General features: G+C 36.0%; 1 protein-coding gene across 1 annotated transcript; it reads right to left on the bottom strand.

Moving 5' to 3' along the window:
* Window positions 1-3,568: 3,568 nt before the first annotated feature.
* Window positions 3,569-19,267, bottom strand: vtg3 (vitellogenin 3, phosvitinless). The gene is made up of 27 exons (XM_053238209.1): window positions 19,228-19,267; window positions 18,990-19,010; window positions 14,402-14,553; window positions 13,853-14,104; window positions 13,595-13,756; window positions 13,284-13,432; window positions 11,695-11,845; window positions 11,464-11,621; window positions 10,673-10,838; window positions 10,457-10,582; window positions 10,148-10,366; window positions 9,275-9,492; window positions 9,066-9,163; window positions 8,071-8,195; window positions 7,878-7,976; window positions 7,661-7,780; window positions 7,368-7,557; window positions 7,186-7,273; window positions 6,909-7,094; window positions 6,651-6,783; window positions 6,399-6,567; window positions 6,182-6,296; window positions 6,081-6,126; window positions 5,696-5,905; window positions 4,480-4,619; window positions 4,176-4,314; window positions 3,569-3,828 (listed from the first exon to the last, which is right to left on the bottom strand). The coding sequence occupies exons 1-27, from the start codon at window positions 19,265-19,267 to the stop codon at window positions 3,751-3,753; spliced, it is 3,750 nt and encodes a 1,249-aa protein (XP_053094184.1). The 3' UTR covers window positions 3,569-3,750.
* Window positions 19,268-19,627: the final 360 nt, after the last annotated feature.

Genomic DNA, 19,627 nt, shown 5'->3' with positions numbered 1-19,627 from the left:
TTTCAAGATTTGGGACAGTTTGTTCTTAATTGTCCCAAATCCTGAAACACCTCAGAGGAGTTTGAAAACATCAGAGAAGCCATTGTATTACACTTAAAGGTCAGGTCACCGAGTTAATTATTCATTCATTCATTCATTCATTCATTTATTTATTTATTTATTTATTTACCTTCAGTGTAGCTAGCTATAGCTAGCATGATCCTGCATGGTTAATCATGTTTCACTCCATGGCAGCTGATAACCAATGAAATGTGATCAAACAAAGCAAGTGACGCATTTTTATTTACTTTGTTCATCTTTTATTAACATCATTACACTGGCTCCTGGATCTTTTCAGAAAGCCTAGGCACATTTAAATGTAAAAGTTAAGGAAGACTTCTGCATTGTTTTTGGGAAATATAGTTATGTGGTCAAAGCATGGTAAAAGCTGTAACTCCAGGCTGAAAACCCCAATTCTGGTCAAAATCTGATTTCTTGTCATTTTGTCATGTTTTCATTTTCAGCATGTTTGCCAAAATTCAGCCACAGCAACATCCAATGGGTTTTCCCAGAAAATTATTTTTAAAACCGAATGTGGGTGCGTTCTGCAACAAGACAATAATCTTAAACATAAAGACAGAACATCAACAGAAAGAAATATTGTTTTTCTTTGCTATGAGGTTTCTTTGCAGAGGTTTAACACATACAGTATGTAAGAGAATATATATGCAACTTTTTCTTTTCTTTTCGTTTACCTTATTTATAGGTAAAATCCCATAGATAGCTACAGGATGTAATTGTTTATTATTATTGTTATTATTGTTATTATTGTTATTATTATTATTATTATTATTATTATTTACTTCATTGAAGATCATCACTGACATATTTGTCTGCATATCAAAGAAACTGCTTTCTGTTCTATTACCTTTGCTCCTGTTTGAATCTTGTCAATATTGGCATCAACATATATTTTCCAGTTCGTCTCTTCAGCAGCTTCAGATATAATGATTTCTATGTCATCCTTCTGTCTGTCTGGTGTGTAATACACAGTGGCCTCATAACCCAGCGGCTTCACATTAGGACTGAGAGCCAGCACTTTCACCATGATCACAGGATCAGGAGTGACATCAATACCCTACATTATAAACATGCATTAAATTCTGAAATGGAGGTATGAGCATGTATAATGATAATAATAATAATAATAATAATAATTACGACTAGTGATGGGTGCAAAAATATTTGTGTTATGAAACAAAACCCTGCAAATGAGATTTGATTAGATTTAGAAACTTACCTTAAGTTTTCTTACTCCACGTATGAAACTATAGTTTTTAGTTTCCAAAATGCTTCAAAGAAATACGTCTAGTAATAGTCAAAAATTGTTACAGTACCTTGAATTTTTCCTGAGTGACTGTCATCATTTGATTGTGGTGTGAAATGTGTTTATGAGGCCCAGCACTGATCTGGATTTTGATCTTTTCTACAGGCTTAACAGACCTGACTTTTGAAACATGCATTGGATGGGGAAAAGCTGCATTAACTATAACCACACAAACTGTTCCATGTGAAAAAAAAATAAAATGCAGTTTGTCATATAACATACCCGGCTCAAGTTGACATGAGAACTGAGTGTATCCCAAGAAGTAGTAAAGAGGATGGTCTTTAAGGTTTTGGACCCGTTTAGCTTCCAGTTCAGTGCACACTGCAGCTCCATAAGAGCTTAATTCTGCACAGTACTTCCATTTTGGTTGGTATATCTCCCACGGTTCTACCTGGTCCACAGAAACATGTTACAGATTCACTTAAAACTGAATCTGTTTCTTTCCTGTATACGGTTTTGTAGTAAACACTGTACCTGATACTCTTTGTGTCTATCTGTGTCTTTCTTGATGAAACCTTGCTCAGGATCTCTGTGCTCTGATATCAGAGGAGTCATTTTAGGAGTCATCATGGTTGTCTTGCCATTCAGCTGGACACCAGACTGGAAAAGATTTGTATTGATCCCATGGAAGACAAAATAATCCTTTGCCACTCTGAAACAAGATTATGAAGTCATTATATACTTCTTATACACTTCCCAAAAAGCTTATATTTTCCTTTACTTATGTATATGTACAATTTTAAGAAAACTAATAAAAATAATATCAGTATTATATCTCCTACGAAGAGACTAAAAAATGCCTCCTGGAGAATGAAAAATACAATGAAATGAATGCTAGGTGTAGTTAACTGAGTTTGAATAAAAAATATGAAGTATTAAATAAAGTTATAGGATTCCTTGACATTTACCAATGATCTGTGTAACACAGATGAGATGCTAGTAAGAGAAGAAAATGACATCTTACTTTATAAAACCAGATCTACTGTTTTTTCCCCTCTTCCTGCAGTAAAACATCCAGCACTTCACCTTCACCGGCTGTCACCTCCATATCCATCAGAGCTTCCTCAGAGAGCAATGTTAGTCCCTTATGTCAGTTTTCAGTCATGGTGCTATGCACGTGACTCTTTAAATGAAATACAGTGGCTTCTCCGATGTTTTCAAACTCCTCTTAGGGTTTTAAAGATTTGGGACAGTTTGTTCTTAATTGTCCCAAATCCTGAAACACCTCAGAGGAGTTTGAAAACATTGGGGTAGCCATTGTATTACACGTAACGTGTGAAGTCACTGAGTTTGTTTATTTATTTATTTATTTATTTATTTATATATTTACATTCAGTGTAGCTAGCTCTAGCTAGCATGATCTTGCATGGTTAATCATGTTTCACTCCATGGCAGCTGATACCCAATCAAATGTGATCAAACAAAGCAAGTGACGCATTTTTATTTACTTTGTTCATCTTTTATTAACATCATTACAGTGCAATTACTGCATGAAATAATGTGAAGTGACGTGTATATAATCAATTGTGCTGTATGTCTGCTATAAGCGTTTGGAACTGTCATGAAATATTTCAAGGGGGTTTCAAACTCCCAAAATCCCTACTAGCTCCACCTCTGAATGGCACAAGCGGTGATATGATGCACGACTTTGCAAAAGCTAAACTTGTTTGCATAAATGTGTTGTTTAGGCACAAAAAACAAATGATACTTCAGAGCCAGGGGACAGCGACATCTGCAGGCGAGGCAGGGAATCCTGGGTGTGTGTGACAGTTGTCATGTAAACAATACGTTAGTGGGAAATGACAGAATTTTGGGCTGGACAGCAGTAAATGAAAGCTGTTTTCCGGTTGTTCAGCTTTAATAAGAAGAGCCAACGCTGAGTGATTTATTCACACAGATTTATTTTATCATTAAATTCTCTGCTCTGAGCAAACAGGTGCATTGTTGTGATAAAATTAATGAAGATATTTGAGGTCTGATGTTCAGGATGTACATGATGGTTATGAAATATTTCAGCACATCAGCAGTTGCCAGTATTGCTGAGAAATGTGGGAGAAAAGTATCTGTAATGTAAACGTTTGCACTTTGTATTATTATACATAAAAAAGGGATGCAAGATTTTAATTTATTAATCTATTAATATTACCTTGAGAAAAAACTAACCCATTTGGCATTATTTGAATAAAAATTAGACGTCTCGTTAATTACATCAAAATGATTCAAATTATAACATTTAGCATACAATAATTGTATTAGTTTATAGACGAATTAGCAATAACAGCCATTAGAACTTAATTTTGTACCGTGTGACAATGGGAATGTGTGACATTGCTGGAAAATATAATCAGTGTAGTGTGATATACAGTGAAAAGGTAAAATAGTGGTTATACAGGACATGTTGCTGCACTTTCAATTCCCACATTTTCAAACGGAGAGGAGATTCCCTGGCGATACACAGTTAGCTGTGGGAGAGAAAGGTTAGCATTTAGTTGTGGCAATATAAAGATTTTGTTGATTTTATGATAATATATGAATATAAATATTGTATATAATGTAAATGCCTATGAGATATGACTGAAAATATTTTAAACGAATGTATCATCAGAGATAATAGATTTATATTTACATTTATTCTATTGATGGACACTTTGAAACAGTGTGACATTCAAGTCAGGCATAAACCAAACTTGTACCAGAGGCATAAATTCACCAGAAACAAGTGTGAAGTTATTGTAGGAAGAAATTCTTTCAAAAAGAAGTCAGCCAAACTGTGAGGGAGAAACACTGCTTATACTAAACCTGCCTTTACCTCTGGAATTTTGACTTCAAGATCAAATCCTCCTTGAGCAGAAGCCAGAAGTGTAGCTGAAACTTCACGTTCAGTATTTTTCTCGTGTTTCTGACTGAACCCCCAGGCATAGGACGCACCCGGGAAGTACTCTCGAACACTATAGAGAGTTCAGTGAAAACATGTAATGTGTATAAGCAGTTTAGTGAACTTAACAGTCTTGTACTGACAACTATTTAACAGCGCTCTACATTAAATGTTGTGCTGTAATAATAAAGAATTTTACAGAGCAAACAATCCATAATACTTCAAGTGAAAGTGATACCTTTGGCCGAATGTTTGGATTAATGCAGGAACATCTCCCCAGTTAATTTCTGCTATTATAGTGGGCTTTGATTCTCCTTTGGCAGAAACCTTTACTGCTACTTCATACGTCTGACACTCAGCTCCCCATTTGAAGTGAGTCTGAAACATATATAAGACTTTAATATGACAAAAATTATTACAGAGAGTGAATTGATGTTGCTTTTTTCTACTATAAATGTATTCAGCATTACATTAAATTTCCACAGAGTTAATGAACAGTCTATAGGACTTACAATTATACAGTTATTTTATTGTGTGGAGTTCATTTGAATGTCATTTTATACTATATACATTTTTGAAAACTGTATTTACTTGAGCTGAATATCTCTATCACAAGTACAATTGTAGCATTTTAAACTCTAATAATCCCAAGATTGAAAAATGGAGAAAACTGCATTCACACTGATTCCATTGATTGACACCAATGCACTGATGGTCTAAAAGCAACTGTTTTATATTGATTTATTTTGCAATTATTTTAACATATAGTAAATAAAATATAAAGATAATAAATATGACAATGAAACGATGCCTGATTTCTTTGTAGCTGTTTTTGTAGCCATGTTTGTTAAACTGGTTCCTGGATCTTTTCAGAAAGCCTAGGCACATTTAAATGTAAAAGTTAAGGAAGACTTCTGCATTGTTTTTGGGAAATATAGTTATGTGGTCAAAGCATGGTAAAAGCTGTAACTCCAGGCTGAAAACCCCAATTCTGGTCAAAATCTGATTTCTTGTCATTTTGTCATGTTTTCATTTTCAGCATGTTTGCCAAAATTCAGCCACAGCAACATCCAATGGGTTTTCCCAGAAAATTATTTTTAAAACCGAATGTGGGTGCGTTCTGCAACAAGACAATAATCTTAAACATAAAGACAGAACATCAACAGAAAGAAATATTGTTTTTCTTTACTATGATCCTTTCAATCTCTGGACTCGATTTAGAGATGGTAGTGTGAGACATCGAGCAGAGGTTTAACACATACGTTATGTAAGAGAATATATACGCAACTTTTTCTTCTAGTTTAGTTTATTTGTAGGTAAAATCCCATAGATGGCTACAGTATGTTTATTATTATTATTATTATTATTATTATTATTATTATTATTTACTTCATTGAAGATCATCACTGACATATTTGTCTACATATCAAAGAAGCTGCTTTCTGTTCTTTTACCTTTGCTCCTGTTTGAATCTTGTCAATATTGGCATCAACACATATTTTCCAGTTCGTCTCTTCAGCAGCTTCAGATATAATGATTTCTATGTCATCCTTCTGTCTGTCTGGTGTGTAATACACAGTGGCCTCATAACCCAGCGGCTTCACATTAGGACTGAGAGCCAGCACTTTCACCATGATCACAGGATCAGGAGTGACATCAATACCCTACATTATAAACATGCATTAAAATCTGAAATGGAGGTATGAGCATCTATTATTATTATTATTATTATTATTATCATTATTATTATTATTATTATTATGACTAGTGCTGGTGCAAAATATTTGTGTTACATAACAAAACCCTGCAAATTAGATTTGATTAGATTTAGAAACTTACCTTAAGTTTTCTTACTCCACGTATGAAACTATAGTTTTTTATACATCTAGTAATAGTCAAGTGATGGTGTGTGAATCAAAAATTCAACCAAAAATTGTTACAGTACCTTGAATTTTTCCTGAGTGACAGTCATCATTTGATTGTGGTGTGAAATGTGTTTATGAGGCCCAGCACTGATCTGGATTTTGATCTTTTCTACAGGCTTAACAGACCTGACTTTTGAAACATGCATTGGATGGGGAAAAGCTGCATTAACTATAACCACACAAACTGTTCCATGTGAAAAAAAAATAAAATGCAGTTTGTCATATAACATACCCGGCTCAAGTTGACATGAGAACTGAGTGTATCCCAAGAAGTAGTAAAGAGGATGGTCTTTAAGGTTTTGGACCCGTTTAGCTTCCAGTTCAGTGCACACTGCAGCTCCATAAGAGCTTAATTCTGCACAGTACTTCCATTTTGGTTGGTATATCTCCCACGGTTCTACCTGGTCCACAGAAACATGTTACAGATTCACTTAAAACTGAATCTGTTTCTTTCCTGTATACGGTTTTGTAGTAAACACTGTACCTGATACTCTTTGTGTCTATCTGTGTCTTTCTTGATGAAACTTTGCTCAGGATCTCTGTGCTCTGGTATCAGAGGAGTCATTTTAGCCAATGATGGATCTTCAATATTTCTTGATGCTGCATATACGTTGAATCTGTTTAAGAAAGAGCTGCAGTGGTTAAGGATTTGTGACATTAGCCACAAGGTTGAGAATTCAAATCCCAGCACTGCTGGAGAGCCACTGTTCTACCCTAGAGAAAGACATCTTGGAAAACATACTTGATTTTGAAGAACTCTGTGGGTTTTTTGCATGGGGGAAAAGTGATCTCGTAATTTTTCTCTTTTATGTTCTTTTTCCAGCCAGCTTTCCAAGGCAAAGACATGGTTGTCTTGCCATTCAGCTGGACACCAGACTGGAAAAGATCTGTATTGATCCCATGGAAGACAAAATAATCCATTGCCACTCTGAAACAAGATTATGAAGTCATTATATACTTGTGAATTATGACATACAATCGAATCATTGTCTAAAGAAACATTGGGTTAAAAAAAATACCCAGCAAATCCATCTGTTTCCACAAAAATATCTGCATCTATCAGTTCCTGTAAACTTTCTTTTGGAGGTGGGTCGATGTTAGCTTTTGCTGAAATTATAAAAAATATTGCAATGTGTCTTAGCTGGATGTTGTCTTTTATAATAATAAATATTCAAGTTACCAGAATGAGAATAGTTATTACCGTTTACAGTAACAGCTGCTAATGTAGAATAATATTTGCTCATTTCAACTGGGAGGCCAAGACAGGTTGGCTGAACAAATCTGGTTTCAAACATAAGGAATGGTTTTGTCCAGTGCCATGATATTCCTTTTTGTAGTTGTTGAATAAGATCCCATAGTTTATTGTCTTTATTTGCAGTAAGGCTCACAGACTTGGGAAAGAAGAATTTTATTTTTAATTCTTCACAAAAAACATCTCTCTATCATTCAATATGAACAGTCTAATATGAAAAATAAGAAATGTAGGTTGTTTACCTTTAGGATTCTTTGAACAACATCTTGATTTAAATCAAAAAATGAGACCTCTTGCCCAAAGAATCTCAAAAATACTGATAAGAGAGGTTTATTTTTAGGGAGGGACTGCCAATCTGAGAGCTTTAAATGGTAGTGGAGAAATGAATCAGTTTAGTCTGATCATCAAACATCACTGAGAACAGTCAAACATAAAAAAGAAGCAAACTAATTTACTCACAATTTTCATGATAGCTGCAAAATCAGTAACTCCAAAATCCTTGGAAATGCCAGGTCTATCTCGGAATAACTCTTTGAGACCCTCTGCACGAACACCAAGCTGTGGAATTATGGATATAATCTCATCACAACTTTTACAATACAAAATAGAATACCTCTTTGATAAATGGCACAGAAATGTGTAACTTAATTACATCAAGAAGTTGAAATACTCTTCCAATGAAGTAAAGCCTTCCATTAGAAATGATTTCTGTGGGTATGGCACTTGTACCATTTTTCAGCAAATACAGTACTCTGGATGTGCCCATCAAAAGGTCATCTAATGAGGAAAACACAGTACAGTGTTATATACACTCTGCTAGATTTGTTTTGTAAGGAATAAAACATGATGGAGTATTCAGAATAAGAATTCAGTATAAGAAAATAATCAACAGCAGGGTGGTGTGATGCCAGTAGTGATTATGATGAGTGGTTATTTTCCTATAACAGCAAATCCTGAAGTTATTTACCATCTTTATTTATTAATAAGCAACGTGTCATACGTTTTAATGGTTTTACATTTAAGGCCAGACATTACAGGTATGACAAATTCTGGTCAATCAATCAGATTTTTGGATAATACCATCTACAACATCTATTAACCTGTAGTAATCAACATATCAAAACTCAACAAAACAAATGTTGGTTTCACTGTTTTCTCCAATAGCGACCATCACTTTATCTGAAACTTAGCAATTTTGAACACGGCTTAAACTTAGCCCATTTGGCATCATGTCATGTCATGCATGCCTGAAAATCTTGTTTCATGATATACACATCAATTTATTTGTCATTATAATATACAGTACATGTCAATTTCCCTAATAAACCTTAATAAGCCAGCTTACTAGAGTCGAAACACATTAAAATACACTGTATTTTTAAAAACCTTTTTACTACATGCTGTTATAGAAAACATCCGACCAATCAGATCTGAGAATTCAACAGTGCTGTGGTATAATAAGATATAGATAGAGATAATCATGCTGAAATTAGGGAATGTGCATGTTAAGCATGTCTTAGTTTTAGGTTAAAATATGTGAACCTGCCAATAATGCTATACAAACTTTACAGTAAGGTGCAAATGTTGAGGAAACCTACTACAACCATGTAAATGCTGATGAAGAAATTGAATTTACTCTTAACTTACCTCTGAACCAGTCGAAACGTAGTGCCTTACTAAATCGATAACTTAGCCAACCCAGCTTCCGAGAAAGTATTTTTACTGCGATATTACAAACAGTTGAGCTATGTGAGAAATGGTCACAAAAAAGAATTTAAAAATATTTTATTTTTCTATCTGAATGCTAAGTAGATTGACATTATTAATAAGCTAAATTAAAATTATTGTGCTCTTACAGGTAATGATCATCAGGGATGCGTGACCTTGCGATGCCTCTGAGTTGTGAGTAAATGAAGCTTGCGACTTGGAGGTCTGTTTCCTGGAGCAGAAGCTCAGTCAGTGTGGAGATCAGCGCTAGAGATGGCTTTGTCTCCAGGAAGATCACAGATGCTAACATTCTTATTTCAACAGGAACAGTCCTTTCTGCAATTATGGTTAGGACAATGTCCTGGACCTGAATAAGAGAATATGAAATGTAAGTTTGTCATCTTAGCTCCGGTTTAGAACTCATTCTTGTAGGTTAAACACAGAGGTTCTCAAGGACATGACAATGAGATTCAGAATCAGATTCACATGAGATTCAGAATCAGATATGACATACCTGAGGGTTAAGCATGTTAAAAATATGCTAACAAGATCGTTTCCATTTGACTTGTGAAGTGAAAAGTATTTATTGCTCTGATTGACAGAGGAGAGAATAATGCCATCCTCACCACTCAGAGAGCAGAGCATTTAGTATTGCTTGTAAGAAAAGCTAAGTATGTTTAATGATATGCAGTGGGGTGGGTGAGTTCAGTGGTAGCTTTTGTAAAATGATTATTATATTCTGCAGAAACCCTTAGGAAACCCAAGTGGACATGGGGAAAACATGCGAAACTCCAAACAGACAGTAACCTGAGCTCAGGATCGAACTGAGGAACGCCGCAGCTGTAAGGCAGAAACACACCTCCAGCATTGCTGATTGGAATTCCTACATTTTGCATAATGTAAGTTTAAGATTCCACTTCTCTCAGTTTCAAAGTAAAACTTCAGCGCTGCTACTTCCAGAGCCTAAGGGAGAGTAATGATACTGGGCATCAAAAAGCAATGAGAAGGGTGGCGATTCTTACATTATGTGGATCTCTGATGGCGAGGTGCCGGAGGGACTGCACAGCCACACTCTGAACCCTAGTGGGGAGGCTATCAGCTTTGACAGAGAATCCAGGAAGGAACTTCATTATGGTCTTAAGGCTTAATGGATGTCCGGCGTTTCCCAAGGCCTTCAGAGCAATCACCATGTCTTCATCAATGCCTTTAGTGAGTCCATTAGTGGCCATATCGAGCAGCGGCTGCAAAATAAGAATGACGGCTAACATAATTAGCAAACGCCAGCAGACAATCTGATAAGAAGTGGCTTTATAGAGTAGTTAATGTCAAACCTGCACTGTGAGGACTGGGCAGGGATTCACACGATCACACACTCTGTATACCAGAGAACCATACGAAAGGATCACAGTGTTCCATAGCATAGGATGGGACTTACTAAATGGGATGGTCAAAAACTCCTGTAGCAGAATGGTGGACATGAGGGAGGTCAGTAAATTCTCTATTTTATTTAGTCATATATATCGGAAATAAAAGTATCCAATCATTACCTTTGCCATTTCTACTAATTCAGATTCAGCAGATAGATGGTTGAATGCCACCAGGATTGCCTGTCCAGCCTCATTTGCAGAAATGTCTCCAGCCTTGAATCTGTTCTTCAGGAATTTGAGGACCCTCCCATCTGTCACCTCAACAACTGTATCCAGAAACCACCTCCTAATAATTACCATCATGAGAATGTCAGGAAAACATAAGAAGTTTCCAAACAAAAAAAATCTAAGGTTCTTCCTCTATAGCAGGGGTGTCAAGCATACTGGTCCAATAAAGGTTCTGATCCAGCCCACCAAAATAATTTAGAATCTGTTTTATAAATTAAAATGATCTTGTGGATGGTAACTGAATTGAAAGATTCGGAAAAAATAGAGCTAGTCTCTCTTATTCCACTATAGGGGCAAAATAGAGCAAAGAACTCAGCTACAGAAAAAAATGTGCTGATGACGTGTAATTCTTCATTAGTAATCTAAAGTTATGGGTTTCACAGCAGTGGATAAATCACAACATTTATATTTGGTATTAATAATAATAATAATAATAATAATAATAATAATAATAATAATTATCAACATCATCATCATCATAATTTCAGTGACTATATTGATCTTTCCCCATTTCGATTTTCTGTTCTATATGTCATATACGTTCAATCTGTTTGCATTCAGAATGTACCTTACAGATAAATGCTGATAAAAGAACATGTTTAAGGGGAGTTCTTGATGTGTTTTGATCCACCTGACACCGGACTATTTGACAGATCTGGTCTACAAGTAAAGCAGATAAATACCTGTGCTCATCATTTCCTGATAGCTGTTTCCATAAAAGCTCCAGATCTTCATAACTAGTTGCACGAAGCAGTTGAATAAGCTCAAGAATGTCAGCACTCGTGGCAGCGTTCACCTGGTAGATGTGAGCCTGAGCCAAACGTTTGATCAGGTCTGCAATCTGTTGGAATTATAATTAGTCAAAAGAGCTGATTTTCTACACTTGAACTATAAGTCCAATTTGCAAAACTAACCTTAGGAGCTGGGTTAGTTAGACTGATCATTAGAACTGGCATTGGCCCTAGATCTTTCTCTGCCTTGTACATCATATTTCCCCTGCTTTTCACCTGACCTGTCAGAGGTTTGCCAGCAATGTCGGCCTGTTTGAGTAGCTCAATGTTCCAGCTGTAAAGTGAAAAACACAGTATGCAGATAGCATTCAGATTTGTAAGGTTGTTGTAAAATATTATAATTAGCATGACTATAATCAATATGACTATAATATCAATATTGTGATAAATTATGTCACAGTACTGAGATGTTGTACGTAGTGTCATTAATTTTATAACAAAACCCAACCCAAATGTTAGATCTTCCCTCCTTGTCCATGCTAAATAATTTATACTGTAGGAAAGTATCATTGAACTTAATAGCCAATAATTGATTATGATTTTTTTTTAAATATGATTAATGAAGTTCCACACATTAAACATCACTACAAATGTATAATGTATAATATATAATGTGTTGTTCTTTAATAAATAAATAAAAATAAAATCAATGCCAAATTATTGAGGAATATTAGTGGTATTACATATTGCCCCACAATACTGGAAAAAATAAGTCTTCAATATAGACAAATTTATCAAATATGTATTATTAAGACATTATTACACAATAATTATGAGACTATTAACTCTATTTCCAGGCATTTTTTAAAGTTTATTTGCATGTTTTATTCCATCAGTTGAAATCTGTCAAGGGAAAAAGAAAAACTTGAAATTAGCAAAAATATTTAGAAATAGGTTTATTAATCAGTTGAGATACACATTCACCGGCAACTTTATTCATTCATACAACTGTCAAATCAGCCAATCATGTGACAGCAGCACAATGCATAAAATCATGCAGACACAGGTCGAGAGCTTCAGTTACTGTTCACACCAAACCTCAGAAGGGGGAAAAATGTGTTTAACGTGTTTCACACATTAACGTGTTTCACAAACTGCTGACCTCAAAATAACCACAAATAACTGATTTAATCACAATTGTGCTCAGCCCAGAGCCTTTTCCCTAACAGGCAATCCACAAGTCACCTGGCTGGGGCACAAGGACTCATGTTAATATTTGTACTGGTTCAAGCTAACAGGCCAGCTACAGAAAATAACATCAAAATAATGACAAATCACCACTCTTTACAACTGTGGTGAGCAGAAAAGCATCTCAGAATGCACAGCATTCACAGCACATTGAACCTTGAGGCTGATGGGCTACAACAGCAGAATCACAGGCTCATGGAAACTGGACAGTTGAAGACTGGAAAAACATTGCCTGGTCTTTTTCCAATCTGTTCAGTTTCGGTGATTGTGTTAACTGAAGCTCTTGACCTTTATCTGCAAGATTTTATGCATTGTACTGCTGCCACATGCTTGGCCTACTGGATAAATGCATGAATGAGCAGGGGTACAAGTGTTTCTATTAAACTGACCTGTGAGTCTATATGTATAATAATAGACTTCTCATGATATTAGTTACACTCACCTGTATCGAGGATTTTTAACACTTGTGGAGAGAAAAATTTTGCAGACAATGATGTTTTGAAACTGTACTTAATATCACTCACATGGCTTTCAGTTTAGAATTGCCACCCTTCACATTGAATGGAGAGAAGTAGTGCCTTTCATGTGCAGAGGCCTTTGTAATGAGACCAACGCTTCCCATAGACTTCACTGTATATGCATATTTCACAGTAGCAACCACATTTTCACCTCTCTGAAATGTAACATATGTTTTAAATTAATCATTTAAATATAATATACAAAACAGTATTATCAATTCAATGTCTACTTTAGCTAATAAGTGGATGTGTATGATTTCGCTGAAGTACTTCATGGTATCTATTTACTGCACTTTAAGGTAACAGTGTATACACACCTCCCTGCTGATTTTACTTTCTTGAGCCAGTGCCATTCCTTGATATATTTCTGCTTTTTGATGGCAGTTTTTAATGTCAATGTTTTGGGTCACATATAATTCTTTAGCTGCTGCATTCTCTTCAATAACATAAGCACTGTGGCAGATACCATGAATTCCCACCTGAGAAGAATTAATTACAAAACAGATTGTGTGATATTGGATATTGATATTGACATGACAAATATTGTAGCACTGACAATACGGAATGTTTCATACCTCATCAAGTTCATAAATCCGCTGGGTGGTTTTGATTGTAACATGCAGGAACTTTAGAATACCTCGCACTATGTTCACAATAGTGTTGGAGACGTCAGGTGCTGTTTTAATGTCAATTACTTGTCCTTTTGTGTATTCAAAAGTGAAGGGTTTGGTGAGTACAGCTGCCAAACGTTTAGTAAGATTAGGTGAGACTTTGAATGAGTCCTCTCCGGGGATTCCATTAAACTCTTCAAAGGTTACATTGGAGATCTATATTGTTGATAAAGCAATAAGAATCATTTACAATAATCAACTACAATAACTCCTGCAGAGGAAATTAATTGATAAGCAAGGATAACACAATCCTCATTGATTGATAGCTTATAATTGATGATATTATGATATCATTCTGAGTATTTACTAATTATTCTAATTGTGCTAATTATTGATATTTTGAACCTTAACCGATTTATTTAAACATATTACTTATAATTATAATAACCAAACATTTACAATTATTATAGTTAAGCTACATAGAAAAAGTGATTATTATGACATTAAGCATACCTGAAATAGAAAGGTTTGTACTGATACTCCAGTGATTTTAAAATTGCACTGTAGTTTTACTCCAGACTCAGCCAGGTCTGGTGTATCACGCCCAATATTCACCACTCCTTCATATTTATATTCATATGTCTTATGGGGGTTCAAGGTGGGCTCTGAAATGATTACAAGTAGGAAGATCTAAGACTAAGGAAATGTTTTTTTTTTTTTTTTTTTTTTTTTTTTTTGCTTATTTTTAATCAACAAGAATATGCTTTTTCTTCCAAATGAGTCAGTGTACCAGTGATTTTAGATCAACATAGTTATGGCTTTGCTGTCTTACTACTGTAAGGTTAGGACCATTCTGGATGTATTTTAAGATCAATGCTCTACACTTTTAGAAAAAAAGGTTCCTCAGTTAAAGTCTCTTAATGTCCTAAAAGCAATCCTCTCTGATAGGGAAACATGTCACATCCACCATGGACATTTCATCACCATGCCACCAGAGGGCATCCTCCCCCGACTTCTACAGCTCTTCCTTGTTGGTTATAGTCATTTCCTGTAGCAAAAATACATAAAGCGCTATTGTATTGTATTCATTTAAGTACATTCTGAGCCATAGGGGATTACATTAAAGTGGAAGGGGTAGCTCAGTGGTTAAAACGAAACTCCTGATCAGAAGGTTAAGAGTTCAAATCCTAGCACCACCAAGCTGCCACTGCTGGGCCCTTGAGCAAGGCCCTTAACCCTTAACTGCTCAGTTGTATAAATGAGATAATTGTAATTTGCTCTGGATAAGGGGATCTGCCAAATACCATAAATATAAATGTAAAGAGGCACTTGAACACATCTGCCCTTCCACTTCACCCACTGGAGCAGGCTCCTTCTCCCTCTTGTACCTTCAGCCTTGGAACAGGTAAGGGGACCAAAAGCTTTGACCCAGTTGGATTTAAGAAGTGTATATAATCTTATTTGCATCAGAGAGTGTGACGAAGGGAAGATTGTGTTCATCATGAAGTCAGGTCATTATGAATACCTGGTTATGCCATATTGGCTAGCTAATGCTCCCTCTCTTTTCCAGGTATTGGTGAGTGCAATACTAAGAGAGTTCTTCATCCACTTTGTCATCATGTACATTGACAACATCTTGATCTTCTCTCCCTCTGAGCAGGAGCACATCAGTCATGTACATCAAATGCTCAAGAAGGACTTGGGAAAAAAAAATTCTTTGTGAAACTGGAGAAATGCAAATTCCACCACTGGCTTGAGAAAGCCTCTTCCTCATACTCACAGATCACAAGAACCTAGAGTATGTCAAGCCAGCCAAAAGGCTAAACCTATGCTAAACCTCTTCTTCATGTGCTTCAAATTTATCCTAAAGTATAGGCCTGGGTACAAGAAAACTAAAGCAGATGCCCTGTCTTCTGTCTATGAAAGCACCCAAGTAAAGAATCCCACAGAAACTATCCTTCCCAAATCATGCACCACTGCTCCTATCAACCTGGAGATCATGGAGGACACCTGTAAAGCACAACAGGAAGACATAACCCCACCAGAGTGTCCCCCTGAGTATGTACCTCAGAACATGCAGGAAAATGTAATCCAGTGGGTACACACATCACTGAGCTCTGGACATCCTGGCATCCATGGTTTGTGGTCAGTATGAAAACTATTCCTCTCGATAAATGTCTCCTACTGCATCCTCAGTTAACGAAGCTAAAACAATAGCAACATAAGCATCCAGACAACTTTTAAGTTTAGTGCCATTTAGGCCATTATTCCAAACTTTAGTTCTAAAAAATCCTCTCAAATTCATCACTTTACCTCTCAAATAGAAATACAGAAAATACCATCACTTTTTTTTTACCACAAGTTTTACCACTCACATTAATATTTTAAAGGAGGTTTGTCTTATATGGCTCTGTTTCACTCCTCATAACCACTGGGGCCAGTAAGGATGACCTGGATACCTTCTTGAGCATGTCTTTTCAAGAAAGTCACATAGTGATGTATAAGAGTTTTTGCAATAAATACCATTATCATATAGCCATATTTCTCTTTGTAAGGGAAATGACTATCACTTCACTCCTAATGGAAGGACACCTAGACCAGTACATGGAGCTGCTCTCAGCCAACTTGGTTTATATATGCAATCAAGTTTGGCAGGCACAATCTGCTCTGCCATGGCCAAATGGACTGCCTATGCAGCATTTCTTGGATTTGTGTTCCAAAACCTGCAAGGGTCCTGCCTGCCTGTCACAAGCCAGACAAACAGGTCCTACACAGTACTCCTTCACTGGAGTCCCATGGTGCACATGGTGGGCGAAGGGGTGAAATGCACAGAAAATCATTGCCCATTGGACAGTAACTGCATGAGATCAGTGGGTCCTGACAGCAAAGTCCCAGTGATATAACCTTATCTTGTTCAGAAGATGGTGGATGGAGGATGGTGGTTTTCATCCAGTTATAGATTTGAGAGGTTAAAGTGGTTCTCAGATGAAGTTCAAGCCATGCAACCGTAGTAGTGGTTCATGTCAGTGGATACTTATTTTCTTATGAAAACACAGATGTCTTCTAAGGCTTTCCTTCCAAAAGTAGGTGTTTTCAATTCAGGATTTTTGAGATGTATGTAGCGCTGTCAGATATAAAGGTGGCAAACTGTAGTTTTCCTTGTCACTGGGGTGGTACCATCAGTGGTACATCTTTTGTACATTTAATATGTATCTTTTATTTGGAAAAATGAATATAGTGTACCATTAAAAATCATTTAAGGTACATAATTGGACCACTACACTAAAAGCTGATTCACCTTACCTGGTAAAAATTATAGACAAAAAGTACAGAAAATGTACCCTTGATTGTACCACCCCAGGGACAAGGAAAAGTATAGTTTAGTTGCATTAAGATACTGCTGTACTTGGATGACCGGCTCACGTATCCCCTTACCAAGGAGTAGGTCATTTGGAACACATCCATACTATTCACAAACATTATGACATTTAGCCTCCCAGGGAACTTCCTAGGAAATTCTCTGAGAATTCCAGACAACCTGGGTGTGACCCAACATGTGGCAGGTATTATGCTTCCCAATCAGATTTAACCAGTCCTCATCTAAGAAACTGCTACACACAACAGTACTGTGGAGCTTCTGCTGTTCTCCAGCGTTATGTTCACACATGAACGTGGTAAATGTGGGCCAGAATTGGGCCATCACTCATTTGCTATTTGGATGTCCTACACTGACCCATAAATGTGGGTCTGTCATTCTGCATATGAACAGCACTGATCTGGCCACCCTTAAAGGTTCTCTGTAATTTTAATAAAAAATTTTTTTTCCTTTCAGAATAGTGTCAAGTGGAATCCATTTAAGAAGCTAGAACTCTTAACCATCCAAAGAGCCCTTCAAAGCCTATAATGTAGTTAGTTAGCTATTAAAAAAAAAAAAAAAAAAATATATATATATATATATATATATATATATATATATATATATATATATATATATATGTATATTATTTATTTGATAAGCACAGTGCTCATTAATCAACAGTCAGATACTGTAAATAAGCCAGAGTTAGCCCAGCAGGCTAATTTTCGTCTGCTGCCACTTGCCAGATTTTAAGGTGGCAACCTAAGATTAAAATCTAACATATATCAATACAGTAAAATCATACAAATGAAACATATCCATGATTAAGTAATGATACAGGAAAAAAAAAAGATTTAAACATACATCAAAACAGAATAATACCAAATCAACAGATACATACAGAAACACTACTAAAGATGATAATGGCAGTGTCAGAGATAAGATGGTTTATTAATACATGATTACAATTTTGGTTTGCTGTTAGCTAGAGGGAAGACTGGGGATGATACTGCTATATTCTTACTCATATTGCTACATTCATCCAGAGTTTGTTACACCTGACCCAGGGATGGCGTAATTTGTGGATGAATTATTTACATCCACTTGGCTAAATTTCAGGAAATGTAAGTATACAGCAGACAAATGTAATATTTTTGTATCAAATTTTTTGTTACAAAAGTTACAAAAATTTTTTATTTAATTAAAAAATTGTATTTATATTTGGTAAATACGAATTGACCCTGCAGTGCACACTTTTATTTTTAGTGGTTATTCATTCAATCACTGACCAGTCACAGCACAGCGGTCTAGGTGGCTGTGGCTAAACAAGTGCTACGAAAGTGGCTAAACAGACTGGCCATGTCAGCTACATTGTTCTATAGAAATGGTTCACACACAATGGGTCAGAATTCACCTCTCACTATGTTCACCTCTTACATCATTGTTTTACCACTTACATACAGTATACAAAGAACATTGCATGAGATCATTGTGTGTGTGTGTGTGTGTGTCTGAGAGAGAGAGACAGAGAGAGAGAGTCTGTATATCTATATAAGGTACATGCGATCAACACCACCATCACCACCACCACCACCACCACCAACAACAACAACAACAATAATAATAATAATAATAATAATAATACATTTTAATGAAAAGCCATTGCCTTAAAATTTGCCAAAACTTTACTCTATTGTAAATAATTATATACTAACTCTTTTTTGAATGATAGTGAATACTTACCATAATTCGTGGTCTCGCTTGCTGACAAAACAACAACAACAAAAAAGTCAGATTTAACATCTGTTTTGTCTAAATATTCACAGCACAGAAACATGGACCACGAACAGGTAAGGCTTCAACGGTGCACTCAGCCATAGTTACTTTAAATATTCTTGCACAAATATGTGACAAAGTGCCATGAATGATCTGCCATTTCTAGAGATATAACTTATAGCATATATGTTTATAAGATACTTACCAGCCAAGGCCACAAAGAGACAGAAGAGAATCCACCGCATGGCGAGTGCCAGGAGTGAAATCACCTGATCAGGCATAACCTTATATATGGCTGATAATCCTCCCTCTCCTCCCTTTCTTATCTGCTTGACTTAAGATGAAATGACCTGCTGAAATTCTGCTTGATGTTACCTATGCTAAAGCATGCAGATACACAGGTTGAACTTTTAACACTTAAGAATGAATTTGAAGCCATAACATGGTTTAGGAAGTAAGACTAACATAGTGCAGCCTGTTGTTGAGGGTTGTACTGTTGGTGAAATGACTGCATGCCAATTTCCTGGGCCTGTGGCAATGAGAAAAGGACAAAGGTGTGAGTCCACAATGACCGCTGACAATGTCACTAAGTCCTGCAAATACAG

Source organism: Pangasianodon hypophthalmus, chromosome 11 (genome assembly GCF_027358585.1).
Source record: "Pangasianodon hypophthalmus isolate fPanHyp1 chromosome 11, fPanHyp1.pri, whole genome shotgun sequence".
Classification (NCBI taxonomy): domain Eukaryota; kingdom Metazoa; phylum Chordata; class Actinopteri; order Siluriformes; family Pangasiidae; genus Pangasianodon; species Pangasianodon hypophthalmus.
This window is presented reverse-complemented; position numbering and strand designations above follow the sequence as displayed.

Bases quoted from the DNA above. Each gene is read 5' to 3' on its own strand.
- vtg3 (XM_053238209.1), bottom strand. From the start codon at position 19,267: ATGCGGTGGATTCTCTTCTGTCTCTTTGTGGCCTTGGCTG. The intron at 8,196-9,065 runs GTAAGTTAAGAG...TTTCCTCATTAG, and splicing joins ACGTTTCGACTGGTTCAGAG to ATGACCTTTTGATGGGCACA. The intron at 7,977-8,070 runs GTAATTAAGTTA...ATAATTCCACAG, and splicing joins GAGTATTTCAACTTCTTGAT to CTTGGTGTTCGTGCAGAGGG.